The sequence below is a fragment of the Amphibalanus amphitrite genome, unplaced genomic scaffold (assembly GCF_019059575.1).
Source record: "Amphibalanus amphitrite isolate SeventyFive unplaced genomic scaffold, NRLGWU_Aamphi_draft 000064F_arrow, whole genome shotgun sequence".
In the NCBI taxonomy this organism is placed as follows: Eukaryota; Metazoa; Arthropoda; class Thecostraca; order Balanomorpha; family Balanidae; genus Amphibalanus; species Amphibalanus amphitrite.
This window is the reverse complement of record NW_024881560.1, coordinates 1,101,379-1,127,442: the sequence shown is the minus strand read 5'-3', so window position 1 is coordinate 1,127,442 and position 26,064 is coordinate 1,101,379. Positions and strand designations below refer to the sequence as shown.

The 26,064-nt window shown below is 45.5% G+C and overlaps 2 protein-coding genes across 2 annotated transcripts in view; one reads left to right on the top strand and one right to left on the bottom strand.

Moving 5' to 3' along the window:
- Positions 1-11,887: 11,887 nt before the first annotated feature.
- Positions 11,888-17,187, top strand: LOC122378759. The gene is made up of 4 exons (XM_043360224.1): positions 11,888-12,067; positions 12,452-12,527; positions 16,692-16,829; positions 17,180-17,187. Exons 1-4 carry the CDS (start codon positions 11,888-11,890, stop codon positions 17,185-17,187), a joined length of 402 nt encoding a protein of 133 aa, XP_043216159.1.
- Positions 17,188-22,910: 5,723 nt separating this feature from the next.
- LOC122378718 overlaps positions 22,911-26,064 on the bottom strand; it is a 32,903-nt gene continuing 29,749 nt past the window's right edge. Inside the window, exons 2-3 of the mRNA XM_043360155.1 lie at positions 23,710-25,614; positions 22,911-23,359 (exon numbers count right to left, since the gene is read on the bottom strand). Coding sequence (XP_043216090.1) covers positions 23,343-23,359; positions 23,710-25,614 — 1,922 coding nt within the window. The 3' untranslated portion in view covers positions 22,911-23,342. The remainder of the gene's footprint in view (positions 23,360-23,709; positions 25,615-26,064) is intronic.

Here is a 26,064-nt window from a genome sequence, read left to right as displayed (position 1 = left end):
GGTTTCTCTGCGAGGTCTCCTCTATTCCGGCCAGGTCGTTGAAGTAGACGACCATGCCGAGCTGTCGAACCTGCCGCAGCGCTTGCTCCTCCTCTGCGTCCAGCCAAGTCCACTCGGCGCCCACCACGTCCACGCGCAGGTAGTCTATAGGACGGCCGGCGTGTCTCAGTTCGCGCAGAGTCTGGCCGAAGGTGGCCCGGTGCCAGCCAGCCTTGCTGGTCTCGTTCTCACCGGAGAGTGCGCGCCGGTGGAACGTGATGCCGGCCTCGCCGCGCCCCTCGCCAGCCGGCCAGCGCGGGTCGAACGCGTGCACCTCACAGCCGCGCGCTGCCAGCGCTCGCTCGAAGCTCAGCTCGGCGGACAGACCAAACGAGTAGACCAGGCAGCTGCGGCCGCTGGGAGCCAGAGCCGGGTCCAGGCAGACGGGTGGGCCGCGCGCCCCGGCGTCACCCAGGTGCTGGCAGCACGGCTCCGGCTGCTCCAGGTAGGAGAACAGCGCGTGGGCCGTCTCGGCGCCCTGTCGCCACCGCTGGTTCAGCAGGCGGGAGATGATGGCACCCGTCTCCGCCGCCCCACCGGCCGGCAGGAACCTGACAATAACATTACGCGGAGCATCAGCGTGGGAGGATATCGGTATGTGTGCTCGTGTAACAAAATGGCAGATATGGCCTGTGGGAAACATAAGCATTTTAGCATTTAGGTAAGTAGTGGGAACCATTGCTTTCCTGGACACAGTAGAGCTGTGTAGTGATGCTTTTTGGCAATTAGCTCACACATTAGACATCAAACATACGAGACGGTGCACAGAGGTACGTATGTACCTACTCAGACAGAGACATGCAGAGGATCGGAGGAAACAAAGTACCTATTGGTAACATTGTTAAGTGCTCGAGCGCGGAACATATTGAATATAAATAGATAAGTAACAGAAAATGACCTTTTCCTCGACATTAAAAATGTAAAAAGCCGAATAATGTATTTTAATATCGTAATTTCATTTGCATTTTTAATGTCGAGGAAAAGGTCAATTTCTTTTACTTATCTAATTATATACAAAGTACCTTTTAGTTGATCCTGATAGGTGAATGCGTTCTATATCGAAGCGTAAAGTTTGCCGCCAATAACATTAGTCATCCAACCACCCACCGTTTGCTGATCGGTTGCTGCGGCTGCTGCTGCTGAGAGGTTGAGCTGCTGATGACGGCGTTCTGGGCGGAGAGGAGGGTCAGCAGGCCCATACCGAGGGTGGTCAGCGCTGCCGCCAGCGCTACCCGGCTCCGGCGGACCAAGCGCCGCGGTACACTGGCCACCCACCGGCCCGGGAGCGCCATGGCAGTCCCTGATGGAGCGGGGCCGGGCAGGGCCAGGTCAGGGTCGTGATTAGAGAGATGGCGTGGGCAGGGCAGGCAAAAGTTAATCGGTATCTCGGGCTTAAAACTTAAAACATTTTTGCAGCCATTGACGATATTCGATATAAATATTATCCGTTCTTGAGATGTTACTGGGCAAATTGGGAAGGAAGTGCAGGAAAATCCCGTTTTTTTGTCTGTTTACCTTAATTCTATCGTCTAGTGAATAAACATTGAACAGCATACATACCTGAAAACTTTTGAAAGAAAGCATACGCGCGAAAAACGCCTCTTACCTTCAAACAATTGTCAGCACCGTACGACGAGTTCTTGAGCCTGGGGAATCACACAGCAGCACTGCCTCTCCATATGCACTGCACAATCACCAAGTGACGGCTCTTCTGGTCGTCCATCCGCCGCGCCGCCGCCGTCTATCCCGGGCCGCCGCTGTGTGCTGCCGAGAGAGGAGACCGGTCCGCCCGACCGGGTCGGGCGGCGGCCTCCCCACCCCACGGTCAGGGCCAGCGCGGGGTCAACGGCCCAGCGGCCGACGGCGCCCGGACGGAGGATGGCGGGATGACGCTCAGTGTCGAGCTGACGGCCGCAGATGATGGTATATAGATGTCGCAGATGCCTTCCGTCTGTCCAGCTCCGTATAAGGAAACTCACCTCATAATTGTGCATACCTCAGTCAAAGGGGGAAATATACCTATGGAAACTGTTGCTTTGGCGCCGGGGATGAGCTAAATCTACCTCTTAAGCGCACATAATTGTGATTTCAAGCCGTGCTTGCAAGGTCCTATGTTTCACTTTCGCGTCGTTTGACCTTGCGTGACGCCATTTATGACGTCACTAAGGTCATGGGAGTTAGACGTTCGTCAATAACTCCCGATCAAATTGAGCTGGCGAGTCAATAAAGCTACCAATGGACTCGGGGACGCCTGCTGAATCAAGTGCTATGCGTTTTGACCTCCTTTGACCAGCTTCGTCACCTGAGTGGCTGACCTGACTCTGACACGAGGTCAACACCTGAAGATGACCTAACCCAAGCAAATAGTATATCATTCGACTCGCCTGAGCATGGCGAACACAATGGTGCCAAAATCGTGGCTCTGATACCTTTTCTGGCGAAGTCGTTTACCAATACCAACAACCAAACCCATACCTACCTCTGTGGCACTTGACATTCCCTGAGAGGTCACCGGTCGACCTAAGACCTTAAAATCGTGTACCTACCAGATAGCTGCGTCTTGTAACGGCGCATACGCTCCCTCGCCTTTTCCAAAAGGCTTGCTCAAGTGGGACGAAACGGCGAGAGGATTTGCTTGGAATCTGCTTGATTTTAAACAAATTACCTCTAGTGATCTCACAGTAACCTTTATTGTAGAACTTGACCAGACAATAATGTTGGCATTTGTCTAAGCTGAACACCAACTACTATGTATTTCAGACCCCATGAGACCCTGTTTTTTGGCGATAATTTATTTAATATTTATCCAATTGGCTTCAAATTTTCGCGAAGTACATTTCAGCTCAAGCGCCAATTTCCGCTAATATGGTCTTTTAACAAAATATCAATTGTTAGGGTACTTGTCGTTGCCTCGTAATGTTAAAATCAGCTCCGTAAATCCGTCAGTGGAGTAGAGGCTATCCGTACGTAGGCGTGACGTCACAGGCACGTGACCATTAAGCTCCGCCCTCCCGGCGGACGGAGCGGTGACCTTGGCCGGTCAGTCGGATGCGTGGAGCCGACGGGGCAGTAGCTGCCGGGCCCAAGGCCGTATGCCGGACCGGGGCGGCTCGCATTGGACGTGGCTGCCTTGCGGTTGCCGTTGCAGTAATAACGATACAGCAGAAACTATCGCTCGTAATTAGCGCACTAGCCTTCGTTATTGCATTTATCGCAAATTAGCCTACACCATGTCAATCAATAAAGATATACGTAAGTTACAAGTTCAGTAAGTTCAGGGCTAGTGACTGCATTTTTGCTCGATTGAACGTCATTAAAAAACCGTTGACGTCAATTGACTGTGAACTGATGCAAGACGTCGGTCGGCCAACGTCAAATTTGCAAGACATGATAAACAGTTACACCGTAGTATTTAAGAAATGTGGTTGCAATATAAAATATATTATGCTTATGCGTATACTTGAGATGGATTCATGCGATTGCGGTGCAACATGAACACCTTCAGAACTAACCCATTTTATAATTGGCTAGATTGAGGTCACCGGACTGACTTGACCCCAGGCTTTCGTGCTGAACTGCAAATAATTAAAATACCTGTAAGTAAGTAGCCTACTGCGTCATTATTGGAGGGCTTGAAAAGTTACTTTAGTTTCATAAAAAGACGCGATTTCTTTACTATAGCCTATGGGCTTGTTTCTCTTATTCTGATGTTACATTTCTACCATGCGCAATAAATCGCACATCACATTTCTGCTCCCTTCTCAACGCTTCCCGAATTACGAACACAGCTCTTAGAGCGATGTCTTAGGTAATCGGAAGTGCTCGCAACTCATCATCCTTACTCCGTTGTTTTCTGCATAGGTATAACAGCGTCTTCAGAAACAGCGATTGACGCAGCCAACCATATCGATATTTTCGAGTAGTGCAGAGGCTTCGCATGTCATATACCGGGCTTCTCAAAAAAGTTAGACGGATTTCTTTTGCGAATAGAGGACCCCTAACAACATTTAATCAAAATCAATGCACGTGGAAAAACGGAGAATTTTTCGTAGATTTATATGACACCATGGTTTGAGCTTAAAAAATGAAGCCGTGTTCTTAGGAAGTAAAAGCAAAACTCGTGAAATTATGCTTTCCCAGACTAAGTCGGTCGGTTCGACACCACGGAAGATCCGCAAACACTTTAGGGCAAAGAGAGCAACATCTTGAAACAAAATTTTCCACATTATTGACAAGTTTCTGGCTCGAGGAAGTGTTAACAATAGGTTCACGCAATTCAAGGAACACAGCGGCGGCCATAAACCCAATCAAAGGCTCACGGCGAACACCACTCGTGTGAGAGATGCGCTACTCAGACTGTCAATGGTCAGCGAGATCGGATAGCTCTGGCGACGTTTTGGAGGGTTCTGCAATATCAGGGTGAGCAGAGATCCGGAAACGCTTAAGATCCAATGGTTCCAGCAAGACGGTGCCACGCCAATACCGCTAAAGAAAACCGGGAGGGGCTGTGGGAGCGCTTCGGGCAGCGCGTGATCTCGAGGTTCGAGACACGCCCGTGGTCGGCGAATTCTCCGAACGTAACCCCACCGGACTTTTTCCTATAGGACCAACTCAAGTCCCAGGTGTACCGAGACCACCCAAAAAGTTCCGAAGATCATAAGGATGCAATGAAGTCAGCGGTGTGCCGTCTGCAGCTTTCTGTGGGTCGTGCTGCAGCAGAGGTCGCGCTGCGCCGGGCTAAACTGTGCATCGAGCAAAAAGGGAATCATCTCGAACATGACCTCGGCGCGGCTCAGAAAGGCGACTGCCGAGGATCGAAATCCCCTCAAACGAAATGTCTTTGATAAGGCTTTCAGGTGATACCCAATTATGTTTTGTTACACTGATACACCCTTCAATACGTTTGTTATAAAATCATCCAACTTTTTTGAGAAGCCCGGTATGACAAAACAATGGCACGACCTGACCATGAGATAAGCGCCAGAATCTGCATTCATTCAGATATTCAGATAGTGCATGACTCAGCTCTCTATTGAAGGTTGGTTCTGGGAAGGTTGATATCCTCATTATGATTATTCTTCGTATTCTGAGCTGGATCGGTGTTAATATACCAAAAAGAGAAGCGGTTACCAACTCCCCCAAATGAAGAGGAAGCTTTCGCTCAGACACTTCCTGTCCATTGCATGTATGTTTCCAGCGCGCGGCCCCCGTGCGACCTCCCCGCGGTGCTGCCGCCGACTGAGCCGGCATAGACCCAGCGCGGTCACGGCCAGTGGGCGGGGTTTAGTTGGGCCCAGCGCAGCGTGATTGGCCAGCGCTCCCATCCAATCCGCTGCGGTAGCGAACGAGCCTCTATCCGGGTGCAAAATCTTATTAGCATTACGAGCCTATGACAAGTGCTCTAAATATTGATATTTTGTTAAGAGACCATATTGATGAAAATTGGCGCTTGAGCTGAAATGTCTAATGTCAAAATTTCAAGCCAATTAGACAAAAATTGAAGAAATTATCGCCGAAAAACAGGGTCTCATGGGGTCTGAAATACATAGTAGGCACCTACTGCGCCGCAGTGGTATGAGTAGACCCAGCGGGAAGGTTCCGTTGGGACGGTGCACGCTGCCACTCAAACGGCCACCCGACAAAGGTGCACACTGCACCGTTCAATGTGACGTGTTCCCACCACCAGTTGTCTGGTGGGGATGATCGTCATCCCGGACAAAGTAGGTAGGGGAAAGTGGGTTAAGACGGACACCTTAACTTTGCAGCCATTTTTCGGCCGGTTAGAAACATCATAGAAACGGGAAACTGAGTGAAAACCTTTTTTAGACATTTTACTTCCATTTGCCAGAAGATGAGACTTAGACCTGATTCAACAAATAAACTGCAGCTATTTTTGCAAAACCTTGCAAAAACCCGGCTTACCCCACCCCATGGGGTAAGACGGTCAACTGGGTACGGCAAGACGGCCAGCTTCTTTCACCGACCAGCACAGCTCGCAACCAATTCCCGAGATTAGCTGCATTGATACAGTCACTCGTTGGTCTCAAGTGCTTCGGAAATGGCAGTAGGTATACGAGTTTCGTGCAAAAGGCGTATGCTCGTATATAGGTCCTAGTTCAGAAGCCATGTAGAACCGTTTTTCACATTCATTATTCGAGAATAAACTGTGCCGAAAGAATATTGCTAACATGTCTGTGAGTATCGGAATCGAACATATTCTTATTAGAAATGCTTCTTTTTTCCTACAGCAGCAAAAATATTTTCACCATTACAGACCCATTGGATTCATAGTTGCCCGTCTTACCCCAAACTCAATGTCAGAAGTTCAGCATGATTTTTCTCTGTGGACAATTTGATGCAGACAAAGCAAATCCGCGGTAAATGAACAGTGGTTTCCGCATGCGATAGGATGAGCGATAAACGATACCTAAACGATAATTATCGCTGTTAAGTAAATCGGTTATCGTTATCGTTTATCGCTAAATTTTCAAAATTATCGCTCATCCACTTATCGCAAGTTACAAAAGTTATGAACGATAAACGATAAAATATAAAACGAGATGATGGAAAAATGGAAGACGATCGACAGTGTATGCCGCGCGACAGTATTTGTGCGCAACCTGTTGCCATCTGCTAAGTGTATAGATCTGCAAATAAACTTTAAGTACACTTATTTAGCCTGTGTTTCTTATCGCTTTTGTTATCGCTGTTAAAAAACAATTATCGTTATCGTTGTATCGTTTATCGTCTCGTTATCGCTGTTAAAAAACAATTACCGTTATCGTTTTATCGTTTTATCGCTATCGCTGTTAATTTTTTGCAAATTTCTATCGTTTATCGTTTATCGTTATCGCAAACCTTACTTATCGTTTTATCGTTATCGCAGGTCCGAAAATTAGTTATCGCGGAAAGCACTGTAAATGGACACTGGTGGTATATGAGTGTATCACAAGTGATTGCGAGTTTTTAACTCTATAGTGCTGCACACAAAAGCTTGCACAATACATTATGGATGTTTTCAATGAAATGAGTGTTTTAAAGAAATCAAAATAAAAGATTATCGACTGAACACAAATTCACCAGACTTCAATGGTGGTGTGTAGTAGGAAAGCCAATTCTGGTCCCAATTTTTCTCGCTCGTAGTGCTATTGGTTTGGTCTGCAGAAGGGGTGCCCGTCTTACCTACCCTGACCGTCTTACCCCACTTTCCCCTAGGTAGTCGCCATTCGCCAGCCCTACTTAGTAGGGCTGGCGAATGGCGATCATCTCCAACAGGCCTTCCTAGGTATTTAGAGCAAAATGGATGTGGACGGCTTCGTCCTGATGATAAAAAGGACGGATGCGGGCATTCTCTCTTCTGCTCGGCGTCTCCTATGCTTGCCAGATGCTCGCGGTGTGGAATTAGATGCTCGTTGATTTTATTCCTCGGGAGCAGGCTCATTTTTTTTTCGAGTAAGCTAGCCGAAAAGTCAGGAAGAAGAGCAGCCCCACTTCTACCAGGGTCCCCACCTATGAGAATTGGACATTCCTTGTAAGTGAGTTGGGCCATGTATCGTTAAAATCCGAGAGATGAGGGTGTCAAATTGGAAAAAAAGTGGTACGATCTATCGTGGAATGCCCCATTCCACGATAGATCGTACCACTTTTTTCCAATTTGACACCCTCATCTCTCGGATTTTAACAATAATTGGTCTAAGGGGTAATCAGGGGCTCTGAATCCTCCTGTGACAATTTCAGGCTAATCCGATGAATAGTTTTTGAGTTATAATGTATAACGTGTTTTGGATCTTGCGTTGCAGCGCCAAGTTTGGCGGGCTGTAACTCTAAGACGGATAATCCAAATGCCAAATGCTATACGGCATTGAACTTGCATTGAAACAAATAATAATATGCATTTTTAAAATTTTGAAATACAAACTATTTTTGATATATAACACATCGAGTTTCCTTCATTTGCATTTTAATGGCTTTGGGACCAAATTTTTTTGAATTTTTATTTACTTAAAAACATTTTGGGTCATTATTAAGTAGTATGCAAAAAATTAGGAAGGTGTTCTTTCTATAAATGTACTTATTTTGCGTCACCGTAATGGTCTCGAATTGTGATTTTGGGAAGAGAGCCTACAAATGGCGTATAAGCGTACAAATGGCGGTAAAGCTGCCTAGTGACATCATTGTTACTGAAAGTCCAATTGAAGTCATTTTTGCCTCACGTTTGCATTGTTGACCTTGCGTGACGTCATTCGTACGTCACTAGGGTCACAAGAGTTTTCCGTCAATAACTTTCGATCAAATTGAGCTAGAGAGACGGGAAAGCTACCAATGGACTCGGGAAGACCTTGCGAATCGAATGATGTGCAATATGATCTCATTCACCCAGCTTCGTGGCCTGACCCGACTGTTAACCATCTCTGTGGCGGCGCTGTTTGTCCAGCGCCGCGCTGGTTGGCTTTGCCGCGGACTCGGGGCGGTCACGTGATGCCCGGGGGCTGGCTGCCGGCTGGGCCGCCCGGTCGGGGAGCGGAGCCAAATACACCGCAGTGTGCTGACCCGAGGTCAACGACTTAAGCTGACCTCACCAGAACAAACAGTATACCATTCGACGCGCCGGAGCTAGGCAAACACAAAGATGCTAAAATCGGGGCTCTGCGACCATTTGTTGCGAAGTTATCTACCAAAAACCGGACCCGTAATTTGGGTCACTTGAAATGACCTCAGGGGTCACCAATGAACCCGAGACATTAAAATTTGGTATCATTCGATGCATCTTGTAACGGCGCACATGCTCGTTTTTTCCGCAAGGTTCTAGCTCCATTAGAGGCGAAACGGCGAGCTGGGGTCGTACCGACCCCCCGGAAACCCATTTGTATGCATTAAAATGAGGACTTGACAGAAAGAACACCTTTCTAATTTTTTGCATGTCGATTTTAAATGACCTGAACTTTATTTTGAAGAAATAAAAATGCCAAAAAGTTTGGTCCCAAGGGCCGTTATAGACAATTTAAAAAAATATTACGACTTTTTTCAATATGTAAAGCTTATCTTTCCAATTTTAAAATAGCTGTATTAAACTTTGATTCATCGTTAGTTCAAAGCGGTTTACCGTTTGTTGCTTGCTTAGCTCGTTTTTGAGTTATAGCTCATCAAACTCACCCTTACAATCTGAAGTTTAGAAAATATTATGCAATGTAGCTCAAAAAGTTTTCATCTGAGAAGTCTGAAATTTTGACCGGTGTTTTTGGAGCCTATGATTACCCCTAGTACCAATTTTCATTCAAATCTGAGAGATGAGGGTGACGGGCCTGGTACGATCTATCGTGGAATGCCCCAACCGTTAAACCTCCGCCCGTCATGCTCTCCTGTTTGCTGCAAGGTCGTATATTATACACCTTTTTGCAATTGAATTCAACCATTGGCCATAACTGTTTGAAGAGCCATTTCGACAATCGGCATTGAGCACAACTATTCCGGCGTCGTGTGTTTCATTTCAGCCATTCGACAAAACAGATTGAACGCTGAAATGAGCGATCTGCAAAACAGTTTGACACTTCACCATGACTTCGGCAATGAGCACAACTCCTCGGCATTTGGTGATATCACTTCAGCAATGTTCAAAACATAATAAATGGATATCCAGGCTGATTTTTTTAATGGATTTAACACACCTCGACCATTCACCACTTGAGCGTGAACATTATGGGCATTTCTAAGCAAGAAGTCAGCCGTTCCTTAGCTTCTTTCTAAGTGGAACAGTACGGTAATTGTCAGTCAAGCCATGCAGTACGTTTATCTTACCGGTGAGCATTGCCAATCAATGCCACCGACATTTCTTTTTAAATGACCTTTGACGTCATTTAGTCAAGTGTCAACAAGACAAAACAATGTCTCCCTTCGGGTTTTTGTTTCTGCTTGCAATGCTACACATACAGCTGAATTCAATAGGTATGTGAAATGCATGCATTGAAGTCATTTTCGTAAATGCATCATACCATTCCAACCTAGCACGCCTACGTTGGTCGATGGGCACTTACTTAACTACAAAAGTTATAATTATGTAAATAGCCTATTCAAAGACGAGCTCTTTATTGGCACATCGAATAAACAAACTGTCCTCATGGCGGAAGCTGACGAACACCATGCACATCTGCCATGGCGGTCACCTTGCAGGAACTCTCTCACGAGGGCAAGGTTTCGCCAATTTATGAGGCCTATCTAATTTCGAGCCCCAAGGCAATACCGTTCAGCTGACTTAGAATGAGCGCAAGGTGTTGTTTATCTGTTAGTGTTGGACTCATGCGCACAAAGAAATATAGTGAGCTCCCGGGCTCAGCCGAACGTATATGCTGGGTGTGCCGGCTGAGGTCGGTCTCGTCCAGTGAACAATTACATACTGGCCGGCCCGGTGTGGGGTGTGCTTGTTCCATCATCCACTCGGTTAAAGGGGAAGGTGGGGTAAGACGGCCCAGAGGGGCAAGACGGACCACCAGCCCTCCCGGCTGAACCGCTGCTGGTATCTTCTGCTTTATGCACTCACTATGTTTGTTTTCCTTCATTAAATGGCCACCTTGAGCTCATGCTGCTAGGATGCATAGCTTTTGAGTTATTGAGAAAAATCTTGTTTTTCGTCAAACCGATCTAATATAAGAGGTCTACCGGTGATTCAATTACGGCGCCTTTCTTGCATGATTAGTTTCTATTTTGCACTTTTCTGTGAAGAACAAAGTTATAAACTTAGTTATAGTCACACTTTAGGAAAGGCAAGGTTTTGCAATGTTGGGCTTTTGACATATACGTCATGATAATGACAGAATTTAGATTTGGGGCAAGACGGACTACTGTGGTCCATCTTACCCTGTGGTGGTCCATTGTACCCTGCATATGGAAAGTTCTTTTCCAAAACATTGACACAAGTTTAAGTAAGCTAATTTTTCAGGAAGGAGTCTTTGTTGCATGTGAGCCATGCATGCAAGTGCTCAGTTAGCATGCATTCATGCCAAACGACAATCGACACACATGTTCCCAGCTTTCAGCTGTTCTTCCATCACACATGAGTAAAGAATAAAGGCTCATTTTGTTATTTTACCATTCTGGTTACTTTTTCTTACAAGAGTACAGAGCAGAAGTGTAACACACATGAACGGATAGCAGGCACTGCTGGGTGGTCCGTCTTACCCCACGTTTTTTCTTGTCTGAATTTTTGACATGTCCCTCTTTAAGAGCACCCACCACCTAGATGTCTTTAATTTGAAATTTAGTCTTTACACATATCAACAGAGGAAGGATTGAGCATTCCGAAGACTATAAATAATATGAATTACGAGAGCAGTGTAGCAAGATATGCGGCCTCAAACCTTAGCTGGTCCGTCTTACCCCACCTTCCCCTATGAGGGAAATGTCAAGGATTGGGCCCCATGAGCTGCTGCTCCGCCTGCTCCATACCCCCTGCGGCTGTCAGTGCACACGATCATTTGTTTTGATCATTGCTGATCTGTTTTTCTGAATGCTGAAATTTCCATAGACGGTTTTGGCCAATCATGAATTTCCGCCTGCTCAATGACGAATAGTTTCGACCATTGACGATTTGTTTCGCACAATGTTGAACCATTCGCTCAATGTCGAGTTGTAGAGGAGGATCGCCGAACAGTTTTGCACAATGGAGATTCTTTTTGACCAGCCGCCCATTTGTAGCGCCATCTATATGGCGAATGTGTACAAATGTTTTGCCCAATGGTCAAAAGCTAACGCAAAAAGGTGTAGTAGGTGTGCAGGTGCTGTGTGTCCTCCAGTCCTGCCACCTCCCCCAGTGGCGGCCGTTTGTTACAACTCCAGTGTTTACCTTTACCACCAGATGGCTATACCTGCCCGCGGCCGGACCCTGCCGCCGCTGAAGGGCAGCTCTCGGCAGCTCCTCTCGCCGACCGGCCAGGAGATCACGGTTCCACCGAGCTCTGCACGAGGCTCTGCAACAAACGGGACCAGTGGCGAGCAGCAGTCGGCGTCCCCGCCAACCGACCAGAAAGATGAACAGGTATCGGCGCCTGGGCAGCTGCGGAGGAGCCCTGCAGTGTCCTGGGCTTAACTTCGGCTTAGAGAGGACCTATAATTCTAAGACTTATATTTCAGCAACCGCTGAGGCAGTTGACTTGCGTTTTTTGTAGTAGAATAGCTCTTTTATGTTAAGTATCGGTCTATTCTCGATGCACGAAAGAGACAATTAAGCAGTGGGCACCCATGACCCACCGGGCGATTTATTTCCAGCTATCAATGTGGGAGTGCATCCCATATCATGAAAAGCTGGGCGTATTGTGATCAAATTTGTTGCACCGTTGATGACAGATTAGGAGGGATAATAATAGAAAAGGAATGACAACAATACGGATGTTGTCTGCATTTAACGGTGCTTCTTTTTCAGTCGGTTCCGTCGTCGAACAACACCCAGGAAGAGGCGCAGGATGTCGATGATGTCAAAACTGCAGACAATAAGAAAGGTGGGTGATACTGATTTCTGACCTTGATTACTTGCTAGTGAGAGCGCATGTCTTGAAATGCGCTATTTTTTCTTTAACCCTATTAGTGGCAGGGGGGGGTTGTTTTTATCCACCCCTCAGGTTTTTCGGGAATATCTCCGAAACCGCTGAAGCTACGATGCTGAAATTTTCTGACTTTTCCTAAAACTAAATTGGGCACATTCCCTGAAAATTTCAAGTTCATAACTTTACCAGGGGCGGCTCCAGAGCACTGGGAATTGGGGGTCCTATTCGTGAAGCGAGTCATTTGGGCGAAGATCACGATGCTGCACCAGTTTTACGAACAGTGAATGAAAGGTATCATGTGATAACATGTACAAAGTTATTGTGCATCCTCTTTTGACACGTTTTTGCTATAATAGGCGGATCCAGGCGTCCAAAAAGGGGGGTTATTTTTTACCTCCCAACATAGGTGCCCTGACACCGCCTATGCATGACCAATACAATTTTAGTCGTTCTCTCATAAGAAAATTGTAACATAACAAGACCATTGCCACCCTTTTTAGAAACAGTACCAACAAAAACCTTATTTACTATACTTTTTGTGTACCCCCAATCTCAATGATCTGTATCCGCCTATGATTTTTGAAAATGCATATTTTTAGGATCCATGTGAATTCCTGGTTCATTCTCTATCGATCGGCAAAAGTTGCGTTAAGATTGGTTCAGAAACCTGGCCGTGATAAACAGTCTAAAATGTATCTGCAATTTGCCCGTTTTTACCCCCCTCTACCCCCCTATTGACATTTTTTAATTTTATTTTTTTTAGAAATGTAGATCACGTTGAGCCAAATCGAATGCCGTTTGAATTTTGAAAATCGGCCGGTTAGATCTCGAGATATCAAGGGGGGGTCGTAAACAGCCCCCCCCCCCTGCCACTAATATGGGGTAGCCAGGAGCCTGCCACTAATAGGGTTAAAGGGACTATCCCACCTTCTAAAATGTTGTTAAAACCAGTTAAATTGTGCCCGACTTTATAGATTGGATGACCAGGAACACGGTTCTGGCATTTATTTTTCATTAAACATCTTAGGCTTCCCATATTCCAAACACAAACTTTCAAATATGTGACGTCACAGCTCAAAATTACCTCCTTCCCCAGGCCACATTACTGTCATAAAGCTGATTCTTTTTTTTCTGTAGGCACCACAACAAAGTTCAGACCAAGTTTTAAGCGATTTTTCAACGAACAAACCCATTTAAATCAGAATGACTAAACGAGGTGACGTCACACTAACGGTCGCTCCATGTTGAAGATAGGGCCTTGCGCAAGGCCCATTTTCAAATGAAGGGAACGGAACGAATTTCTTCAACACCAAGAGGCCGCGGGGGTTGCAACCTAGATAGATAGTGGTTTCTGAACCTCGCCGCAAACTTGGCTATTTCAACTCAAACCCCATGTTAACCCGCGCCCCGTAGGGCTACCGGCGGACCCTACCACCCGTAGGGGGGGGGGGCCGTTTCGGCCCTCCCCCTAAGATCTCGGAAAGTTACCGGCCGATTTTCAAAATTCAAACGGCGTTCGATAGCCCCACCCGGGAACTACCTTGTGACCAAATTTCATTGACCTAGGTCAAACCGATGACGTCACAGGTCAGGTCAAAGGTCAGATTTTCACCGTTCACAGGCAATTCAAGAAATGTGCTGTGAAAGCGAGTAAATTGGTAATTTATTGAAAACCATCGATGGTACATTGTTCGTCAAACACATACTTTGCTATCTGAGGTCACTGATACCAGGTCAGGTCACAGCGAGGTCAGGTCACCGGGGGTCACAATATGAATGTGTCGTGTGATACATGTTTTATGGTCCATTTTACATGACAAATGCGATTATGTGGGTTAGGCAGCCTTTGGGGCCAGCCTAGGTCACGTTTTTGTGAAGGTCAGGTCAAGGTCAGGTCAAATTAGGTCAAATTTCAAAGTTGATATTTTTGCATAAAATGGACATCGATTCGATGCAGCTCGTCACGGGGAGTCTAATGGTGGTCTTCGTTTTGCTCTACGAGTTCTAGAATTGCTAAAAATTGAGTTTGAAAATTTGACGTCATCATTTTTGAACAGTTTTTTCGCTATAACTTGGCCAAAAAACGAGATATCGATCTGAAATTTGGTATGTAGATAGAAGACGGTAGGCACTATCACATATATTCCGTTTTTTTTAAACTCAAAAAACTTTTTGGATTTTTTGGCGAATATATCCAAAAAATGCTTTTTTGATTTTTGGGGGTCAAAACTCAAAAATTTCAAAAATTCGAGATTGCAGTTTTGTAGCCCTGTCAATTCTACACCTTTTATGTCTTGATCATTTTTCTGTATCTTCAAAGCTGTAGTCCTGACAGGTCTTCTCGCGAAGGTCTTTTTTCGGTCGAAAATGACAGAACATGACGTCACTCTGACGTCATTTGTGGCCAACCTATCATAGCCTCTGGAAAAATTTTTGGTCACAATGTGTAAAATTGATGCCCGGAGGGGTCTTGAAAGTTTGGTGGCGATATCTCCAGCCGTTTAGGAGATATCGACCGAAAAGGACAGGGGGGGCCGTTTCGACCCCCCCCCCCTACGGGGCGCGGGTTAAAGGTGGGATAGTCCCTTTAATACGCGTTTAAAACGGGAAAGCGTTAGGTTAGGTGATTTAGATTAAAAAGGTGGAATTTTGCATCGTTTCGATTAATTTCTTTGTGGTTCTGCGTTTGAGTTCACTTTACATGGTTGCAGTAGATTAATTTAACCCGCGCCCCACTGGGGGGGACTATTCATAGCCCCTCTCCCGTTTTTCTGCAATAACTTCCAAACCGCTTGATGTATCGACGCCAAACTTTCAGTACCTTAAGCTGCATCAATTTGACACCTTGTGTCAAAATTTGAACTTTGTAGCTACCATAGGTCGGCCGGAAAGACGTCAGAGTGACGTCATGTTCGGCCGATTTCGACGCAAAACATTGAACCATGGCAATCGCTCCCAAGAGCTCAGTTTTTTAGCTAGATCCAATTTCTTTGCATGAAAGGACTTATAATTGACTGCTCTATCAAACTGACATCTCGGATTTTCAAAACTTTGAAAATTTCGAAAATTTTATATAATAAAATTCAAAATTTATATTGTTATATTTTTTCAAAAAGTTTTTGACTTTTCGAAAAAAAACGGAATATATGTGACAGAACGCATGCTTACGACTACCTCTAGCAAGTTTTAGCTAAATATCTTCAAAAATGGCCAAGTTATACGCATTATTGCAAAAAATCACAATTATTAATTTTTCAAATCAATTTTTCAGTGCGTATTTGACATCGTACACCAATATAAATAGCACCATCGTGTTCCTGAGCTCAAACTGCATCCCATAGACACCTTTTTTGTTGAAAATTTTTAACTTTAAAATTTGACCTTTTTTGACCTGAAAGTGACCTGACCTAAGCTAAATTCGACTCAAAATGACCGCGAATGACACAGACGACATCAAATTCGAAATCTATGGCCTAAATGGACCATAAAACATGTGTCACGTGACCGACGCATGATATAATATTTCCGTGACCTGTGATGACCTGACCCTGACCTGAAAATCAAAGTACAAGTTTGGTACCCTCAGGGTATCTAGAGCATCTGTTCACGAGTGTGTAAACCAAAAATGAGCCTGATCTGACTCGTAAGACGGCGGCCAGAGCCCAAAATGTGAACAAGCCAAAATGCTAATAATTTTTTCTTTGACCTGACCTGTGACGTCATCGGTGACCTCGAGGTCAATGAAATTAGGTTTCGCTTGACAGGTTTTCCGGGGCTATCAGACGACGCCGTTTGAATTTTGACGATCGGCCCAGTAGTTTCGGAGTTAGGAGGGGGGGGGGGCTATGAAGAGCCCCCCCCCCCCCCCAGTAGGGCGTGTTATACGCAGACCCCAGTGGGGCGCGGGCTAATGAATACGAGTATCGGACTATTTGTATGCGAGACATGCTCATTTTAAGCTGGCTATTTTTTTCGCCAGATGTATAAACTATAAGGAGCCTAAACCTGCTGCAATCTGTGACAGTGAAATTATTTTTATGGTGGCAGGTCATTAGGTGCTTTTCCAAATCGTCCATATTTTTATAGCCATGTGCGGCTCATTTTTGTGTACTCCAACAGGCAGTGCATTGAGCAAGCTTATGAGCAGATTCAAGAGAAAAAAGCTTGAGACAACCAAAAAGGGAAAAGGAGACGAAAAGACTGCGGAAAAGGATTCAACGGAAGCCGAAAATCAGCCCGAGGGAATAGTGCAGCGAGGTGAGATGAGATATAAATCACCCCACTTCATTTCATTAAACTTGCAGGCGCTTGTTAAATACTTGTTTTTTATGTGTGTGCTTTTAGTGCACTTTGACTGTCTGGTGACCTGGTGACCCGTCTGGTGTCCTGGTGACCTGTCTGGTGACCTGGTGCTTTGTGGTGATCTGGCTGGCCCGTCTGGTGACTTGGTAACCTGCATGTGGTGACCTGGTGTCCTGTCTGGTGACCTGGTGACCCGTCTGGTGACCTGGGGCTTTGTGGTGATCTGGCTGGCCCGTCTGTTGACTTGGTAACCTGCATGTGGTGACCTGGTGTCCTGTCTGGTGACCTGGTGACCTGGTGACCAGTCTGGTGACCTGGTGACCCGTCTGGTGACCTGGTGTTGTGCCGCAGTGGTGGCGGTGGCCAGTGCCGACCCTGACACTGAGGACAGTCGGCCGGCCAACCCGTCACCGGCCTCTGAGCCGCGGCGGCCGTCTGCCAGCGCCGACACGCCGCCGCCGCCGCCGCCGCCCCCGCCGCCGCCCCCGCCCCCGCCCCCGCCCGCCGCCGCCGACAGCCCGGCCGACCAGCCGCCACCGGCCGAACGGCCCAACGCTGAGGAGGAGGCGACCAAGAAGAAAAGGAAAAGGAAGGCGATGGTAAGTATCACTATCGCGAGTTGGTGTTATACGTATACCGACCATGCTTTTTCATCGTCTTCGTTCCATATTTCTTGAATAAGAGAGCTTTATAAGCTTAGAGACCAAAAAGTATTAAAAACTTTCTTATTCCTACAGCATAACCACATTTATGTAGATAAATATACGCTTAGGCACTAGTTTGCTTGCAGGAGCTGAATTTCAGGCTTAAATATCTATTATTAATAAGTATCGAGTCAAAATCATTTTGCTTTGCGTTGGTTGTCTGTGGTAACAACTAACAATATTGAATAACCTATCAGAAACGGACAGATTAAACGTTCCACCTGATCGAAAGTACAGTGAGAGTCTTACTCCAATGCCAAACTTACTACTATTGCACACCTGATGACACTTTTTACTGCACATTGGTGCAACAGATTGTATAACCCACCCAAAATGTTTTCAGTCGAAAACTTGTGAAATCGTCTAGCGCATGTATCAAGTGTTTGCAAGACGGCAATTCTGCAAACCAATTGTTACGGTAATGTTGAGAATCACTGAATCCATCCAACGGATAATAACCCTCCCAAGGAAGAAACAAGATGCAGCGCTCATCCGTCCTCGAAATCAATGAAGCCCACCTCCCAGCATCATGTCACAAGCACAACATCATAGTTACAGAACTAAATCACAACATTATTAATAACATCACAGTATCACATTATAGTGATCCATTGCGTTCGTTGTGTTCCGCTTTTGTATGAAGTTGATAGTATCTATGTGTATTTTGTACTGTACATTTATACGTGCAAGTCTTGAATATTCATTAGAAAGGGTCTGGGCAAAGACATGTAACTATACCTGCCATTTAAAATATTGTATCATTTTACTTATTTGGGAGTATTTGTACGTACGTTTTTGAATTAAGATGTTGTGGATGTTGTGTAGTAAGTGTATGTGGTTTTCATGTAATCCATTGTGTGACGAATAGATGGATTAAAATTGCTTAGGCACATAGACCTCGCTACATCTATCAAGAGAACGTAGCTGAGAAGTAAAATGACGCACGAAGAGCTTCCTATGGTAGCTTGGGGACTTTGAAATCTAAATCGACGCCTTAGAAGCATTGAATGTATTCATCGGTGCAGGAATAGCTCTCGTCGAATCACTCAAAATGCCTTATCACCTCTCTGCCTGAGCTGAATCATCATTACGACGGTGGCCTTCCATTACAGTCCTGTACCTGTCCCTGCATCTATTTATTTGAAAGCACACCGATATGGCATTGGCAGCGCTTTGGAAGTGGGTAAATATCGATATCAACTTTTTTTTTTCCGATTATATACATTTATTACACTCAGATCACCTTATCACATTCACAGTCATCCGACATCATCCACTCCAATGATGCGCCACCAGTGGCTCATCAGTTGTTGCATCACGACGCGCAACGACAACTCTCTCCAACAGCACACACGCGCCACACTATCACTGCACCGCTGCAATGGTTGCACTACACATGTCAAGGCACACATGGCACCACCGCGGGACCGGTCTTTGCGGCACTGCTCCAACAGCGCAAGGCAGCCAAACAAGTCAGAGTGAGCAAAACAGCGAGGCAAGGTCCGGGTGAAACGTTCAACACAAGATAAGGATAACAATACTGCAAAAAATACAAATTGTTTAACAAAGCCCAAAGGAATCATTTATCAATACAGAACAGTTTTTATATCAACTTTTATCAACTATCAATGACTATCAACCATCAATGACACCGGCGATGCAGCGGGCGACGCCGGCGGAAGACGCGCCGGCGGCGACTCGGCCAGCCCGGTCACCGGGACGGGCGATCGAGGCGGCGGCGGCGTGACTGGAATCCCTACTTTTTTCTGCTTTGTTTTGCTCCTTTCACACATCACATGCACGACAAAACAGCCGCTAGTCCCTCCCCGCGACCGGCGAGCTCGTGACCTTGGGGATCATCCGGGTGTTTGTGGCATGTTTGTTTTATAAATATCATGTTTATATTTATGTATAATATGTATTTATTGTATGTATTTTATGTATGTATTTTTAAGTGTTTTTACGTATTTCTATTCCTCATGCAGATCAGTTTACATCATGCAATGATGCAAACCGATCTCACATGAGATGTAAATTGCATGAAGGTACAATTCACATGCCCACAAATGCATGCAAATGTATGCATTTGCAGGCAAGAGTGCTGCAAGTGTGCAACTGTGTTATGGATTGACGTACAAAGATTTGGGTAAAAAATTCTCTACGCCAGTTAATGTGCATCGTTTTGTACGACGATGCTTTTTAGTCTTCCCCACTTTTTCTCGAATTCTTTTTGCTTGTTTATGCGATTAGCTGCTTGTTGTTCTATTTCTACAACAATTTTCAGTTTGTTTATTAGGTGTGTCACCTCTGGTGTGATATTTCGTAACCTTGCTTCATATATGACCATTTTTGCTAAAGCCAGTATGTATGTCTGTTGTGGATTTGCATCGATTAGGAAGAACCAAGTTTTGCTGTCTATAGGGAGACGGATTTCGTACGGATCTAGAATTCTGAGTTTGATATCTGCTATAAAGGATTTTACTTTATTACAATGCCAGAACATATGAACCAGCGTTTCCGGTTCTACTTTACAGAACGTGCAAGTGTCTTCGTCTTTAATGTGTATAGTCTTAAGGTAGGTATTCGTTGCTACTATGCGATTTATGAGTTTATATTGAAACATTATCAGTTTTGCTGACTTTGTGACCTTTTTTAAGATTGCAAGGCTATTTTCCTCAAAACCCCCAATATCTCTGATCCACTTTGCTTTTTGGCGTTCATTAGCATTCCGTATTTCTAACTGCTTATGTTTTACATTTGCTTCGTACGCTTGACGTGAAAATTTTTCATTGTTTAACACCACGCACATTCTATGTGGCATTATCGGCCCAAGTGTTTTATCTAATTGTTGGTTTTTTATATAATCAGGTAAGCTCCTGATTAAGCTCGAATAACATAAAAATGTCATCTTCACGTCGTAAGCATTTTCGAGGCTCTCTTTGGTATGCAAGGTTCCTGTATTTTCGTTAAACAAATCATTTATGAGCCGAATTCCTTTTTTGTACCAACTACGTATTATTGAACATTGGAATTTCGTGTAATCTGAAAACCATATGCTTTCGAAAAGTACGTTAGCCTCATCAGGTACGTATACTCTGCTAAAGTTTGCAAAACTTTTTAGTACGTCGCTCCAAAATTTGTTTTCAACCTTCTTCATCAATTTCTCTAGTTGTTTACTGCCAAATTGAAGCACGTTTTCAATTGGTGGTAGTTCAATTTCGACTATACGTGACCATGATGCGTTTGATGTCATTATTCTTTTGAGCCATGTCAGCTTCATGCTGGCGCAGAAGGATTGGACATCTATCATGCGAAGACCACCTGCGGTAAAGTTTTGTATAAGTTTCGCGCGTTTTATTGGATCTCGCTTACCACCCCAAACAAATTCAAATAAGATTCTCTCAAGACTTTTAAATTCTTTTCTGGAGGGGTCAGGTAGGGCCATAAATAGATGAACTAATTTTGACATCAACAGGGACTTGACGACTGTTATTCGCCCTAGCGTTGTAATGTTTCTTCTACGCCAATGTTGAATTTCTGTTTGAATCTGAGTGACTTTTGGTTCGAAATTGACCTGAGTAATGTTTTTGTTATTTTCATTGAACGTTATTCCTAGTATTTTCAATTGGTCAACAAACTTGATTTGGCTGCAACCAACGTTGTTGAACTGCTTTGCGCAGCCAATCTGCAGACAACATGTTTTGTCAATATTTAAGTTAAGTCCTGATGCTTCTGAGAATCTTTGCAATTCTTGTATAGCTCCTTTAACGCATTCTGTTTCATTCTTTAGGAATAAGATGGTATCGTCGGCATATTGAGAAATTCTTACTTCCGCACTGTCTGAAATTTTGATGCCGGTAACTTTTCTTGATTTCTTGATCTGTTGCGTAAGCAGGTTCACTGCGAGGTTGAAAAGGTAGCCCGAAGTCGGGTCTCCTTGTCGGATTCCGCAATTCAGGTATATTTTATCCCCCAAATGCCCGTTTAATATTATTCGGGAGAAGTTATCGTTGTTTAAATATAGAAGTTTAATGATTTCTATGAAATTTGGTCACGACGACGGCAACACGATATCAACTGTTATTTGATTTATGATTCCTTGATTAGCATAATTTAAACATACATATTATTAATCACCACATTTTGTGCTAAATTGCGTCATTGCAATATGCAGATTAATTTCGATGCGTGTCCCTTCTCCCCACATCTCAAAATTGCCTTGTTTTACAATATTTATTGTGATTCAAACTCTTACATTCAATACGAGACCAGATGACGTGGTCAAATTTTAGTTTTCCTCCATTTTTCTTCATGTTTTAGCCAAAGCAAGTGTTGTAAAGCAAATTGTTTTCACAATTCCAAAACGTAACTATTTTACCCATTCCTGTTTTTGGCAATTATGCATTTGTGTGCCATTTATTATACATGCAGCAGATAGTTGTGATTGAATATTAATATTTATTCCTCTTTATTGTCCTACATTATTTTATTCTTCATTCACAGCTGACAATGTGGAGTGTAAAGCTGAATGCAAGGGATATAGAACCAGTGCAGTGGTGAGATAATTATGCTGAAGTGAAATAAGCACGTACGTAAAAAGCAGGACCACTCTGCGTTCAATGTTGCGGTGCTGGAAGCAATGTTACGTCGCTGTTGCCGCCTGCTCGTGAATTAGGTGTGTTGATGCTTATATGTGTGGTGTTATTACCGTCGCTCGTTGTTTCCTGTGTTCAGGTCTTGGATAGTCCTCAGCGGCTAACTTATTGAGCAGTTGTGGTCAAATGCACAATTTATAATGAGCGAAGTGTCGCTCCGTTTCACATAGCTCGTCTATACGTCTCATGTTCTCGACCAAATGTTGGTTGTCAGTTTAATAACAAGCTTTACATGGAAAATCCTAGATCAATGTTTTGCTTTCAAATACATGCGTATGTGAATTGTGTACTAGATAAGTAGGTACCTATTTATGTTACGTAAATTTCTTCACAAAAAAATGTTTTACGTGGTGGAATCATATAAAGCCTTCTTTGTTTTTAAAGCGTTAAGTCTAAGTGTATCGATTACATAATTTGTACTTGGTAAATTTTGCAGAATAGCTTAAAAGCTAGAGGTTGATTATGCAATGAATTTCGTGTGCCGCAAATAACTTATCAGCTGAGGCGCTAAACGCCCTCCTCTTATCCCATCCCCGTCAGGTAATGGTGGGCTAACGACTCATGTTGTGACATTTGTATAAGCGCAAACATGCATACAGATGCACGCGACGACCTATGCATTTAGGTAGTACTTTTCTCAATCAGAAACAAACGTAATCACATACCGAAACGATTAATTTAATCAGGTCAGAAATGTATTTCTAAAAAAAAAACAGACCATCACTTTTACATATGTTCTCCTATATCCCAGTGAGCACGGTTATACAGGGGATAAGGAGAAAAGCCATGACACCTTTTCATTAACGGTTACGCATTACATATTTAACGGCACAAAAAGGAATGTCAAGAGTCAGCGTCAAGATATGTTTATGTAGCTCTTCGAGGCCCTGCACGGGGGCAGTGAACTATACCAATTAACCATCATTAATGTGCAAGTAAATGTCATGCCGGAGGTGGTCCGGTCATGAGGCGAGCTCTGGCTATCACAACCTCAGGCTGGTACAGGCGGCCGTCAAATGCACTGGTTCAACAACGCTAGGGGCACCTGAGCTCCAAACATCGGACGCAGCAACAGTCTCTTGCCCTTTTGACGCTGCGTGCAATGCTCCCTAGACGACGATGTAATCTGAAAGGGAAGGGAATGTCTAGTCAGATAAGCTGTTCACAGCGTGCAGTGTTTACCTATGCATGAAACATGAATGCGTTTATTTTTGTGAAAGCCACTGCAGTTATTTCTTACAGGAGGGGGGCAAGTATGTGGTTGAGGCTTGGCGGAGTTTTATTGTTTTCATAATACTCTCGTATACCATAAGCGAGTCCGTAAACGTACGTCATCTCGTCGTAATCAAAAATATCAGTTCCTCAGATCCGTACAAAAAAAAAACAATAAAAAGTTTTTCTTTCATTAAAAGTGGAAGTCACCAAAACGAAGGAAATTATTTAAAGACGTCTTTCAACCACTTCGAGGTTTCTTACCTTGTCTGCGGAATTTGCCGATCCTCATCTTGTGGGCGGTGACGACGCCCATTATGACCAGGATGACGGCTGCCGTGCCCACCACTATGAGCGTGACTCCCATCATCGTGAGGCTGTTGCTGCGTCCACCGCCAGCACCCGAAACGTCGGCCGATGCGCGCATACGCCCGCCGTCGCCGTGGCCCTGGACGGCACTCTTGTTGGTTTCACCGTCGTCATGTCCGTGAACAGAAGAGGAATCACCATGGCCGTGTACGGGACTGTTGTTGGTTTGTCCGTCGTCGTGCCCGCGGACGGGACTGTTGTTGGTCTCACCGTCGTCCTGCGCTGAAGACGAATCGTCGTGGCCGTGGACTGGACTGTTGTTAGTTTGACCATCGTCGTGTCCATGGACGGGACTGTTGTTGGTTTCACCGTCTTCGTGTCCATGGAAGATATCCCAGATGGATTTGAGGATAGCTCGACTGCCTCCGCCGTTGTTGTGGCCGTGCATGTCACCGGCATACGTGTTTCCATCATCATGGCCGTGAACGATGCCACTTCCTGACGTGCTGCCGTCATCGTGGCCATTGACCTCTCCATTGTACGTGTTGCCGTCGTCGTGACCATGCAGGTCTTGTGCCGAAAGTCTCATGATGCGTCGTAGTCCCCTGGTGTCTCCATCTCGTTTGCTTGACTGTAATTTTTTGTTTCCTGAAGAGTCGTCCAGCTCCAGGCCGGAGTCGTTTCCGTTTGGCTCGATAGTGCGAACACGTACAGGAAGCTTGCCGTACTGATACGTGTTGCGGAAGGTTCCCACGTCATTGATATAGGTGTTGCCGGACATGACGATCATCGGCACCGCCTTTGGGATGTTGTCGAATCCTCCGTGCTTGTCCTCAGAGTCCTTCCAATCGTCGTGCGCTTTAGTACTGGGATCGGCTTTGTCCATAGGGGCACCAAGAAGATGAGTCAAGGCTTTATGGGCCAGCTTCGGTGGCTGAGGCTGGCCTCCGATCAGCGTGCTGTTCTGGTAGCGGAAGTCGCGGATATATGAAGCAAATTTGGCAATGACCCCAGGAGAGGGGGCAGGCGCCTTAGTACTGGTATCCGCCTTGTCCATAGGAGCACTGAGAAGATGACTTAAGGCTTTAGGGACCACCTGTGGTGGCTGCGGCTGGCCTCCGATAATTGTGCTGTTCTGATAACGGAAGTCGCGTATGAATGAAGCGAATTTGGCGATGGCCCCAGGCCCAGGCTTTGAAGCCCTGAGGACATGGTCCCCAGTCGGCTTTCCATCCATCTGTCCGGGGCGCTCATTCAGAGCCGTGTCGTCGGCGACGCTGCCGTCTTCGGCCAACTTGTCGTGGAGCTTCTTCAAGACGTCCTCCAGCCAGGTGAAGTAGTCTGTGCCGTTGCCGAACACGTCAGGCCCGCCGCCTTGCGGGAGAGACGGATCGCCGTCGCTGGGAGAAGGCGCTGAAAGCTGCATCAGACCGCTGAATTTCTCATTCGGTCCAGCGTTTCCCTGGTCGTCGCCTGTCGTTTTCGCGTCGTCGTCCTCTGTCTTATCATCGTCCTTGGGGAACTGCTCGTCTCCGCTGTCCTGGCTGGTGTGGTTGGCAATGAACTGGTCGAGGTCGTCACCATTGACGCCAGCGTTCTTCATCTCCTTGGCGATGATGTCGGCGATCATGTCGGCCAGCTTGTCGAGCGGCACCTTCTCGCTGTTGTCGCCCTGGCTGCTGCTCAGGAGGCGCTGCTTTGCGAAGGGCGACTCGCCGCGGAAGCTAGAGTTCTCCATGATCTGCATGTTGACGCCGTCCATGTTGATTACCGTGCTCATGAGCTGCCAGGGGTTGAAACCGAAGCCTCCCGCATCGTCTGCTCGCCGGCTGCTCTTTTCGGCAGCCACCACACGAGGACCTGTAAAGGCAGTAAATATTAGAATATGTAACTACGAGGAAGCCACATTGAGGAGCAAAGGTGGTACCAAAAGTATGCGAACAGGTCACACCATTTTTATCATGCGTCTTTAATGTACATAGTTTGTATTTAAGTACCTGAGTAGTTTATGTCGCCATGCCTTATGTGGTAGGTAAAATAAGACTTGAAATGCAACGTGAAAGTCTACTTGTACACCATCAACTTACAGCAAAAATGCCTTATCAGATCATCACTTGTGAGGTCAGGCTCATGCAATCTGCATGTGAGTGACGGAAAGAATGCGCCTTGAGCCCTTGAACACCCAAAGTCGCGGGTTTTTGTGCTTAATCATATTTGGCTGGTGCTGGTCACTGTTGTATCGAAGGGAATTTGGGCATTTAACCCGCGACCGCCTGGGGGGGGGGTCGGATCCGACCCCCCCTCCGTTTT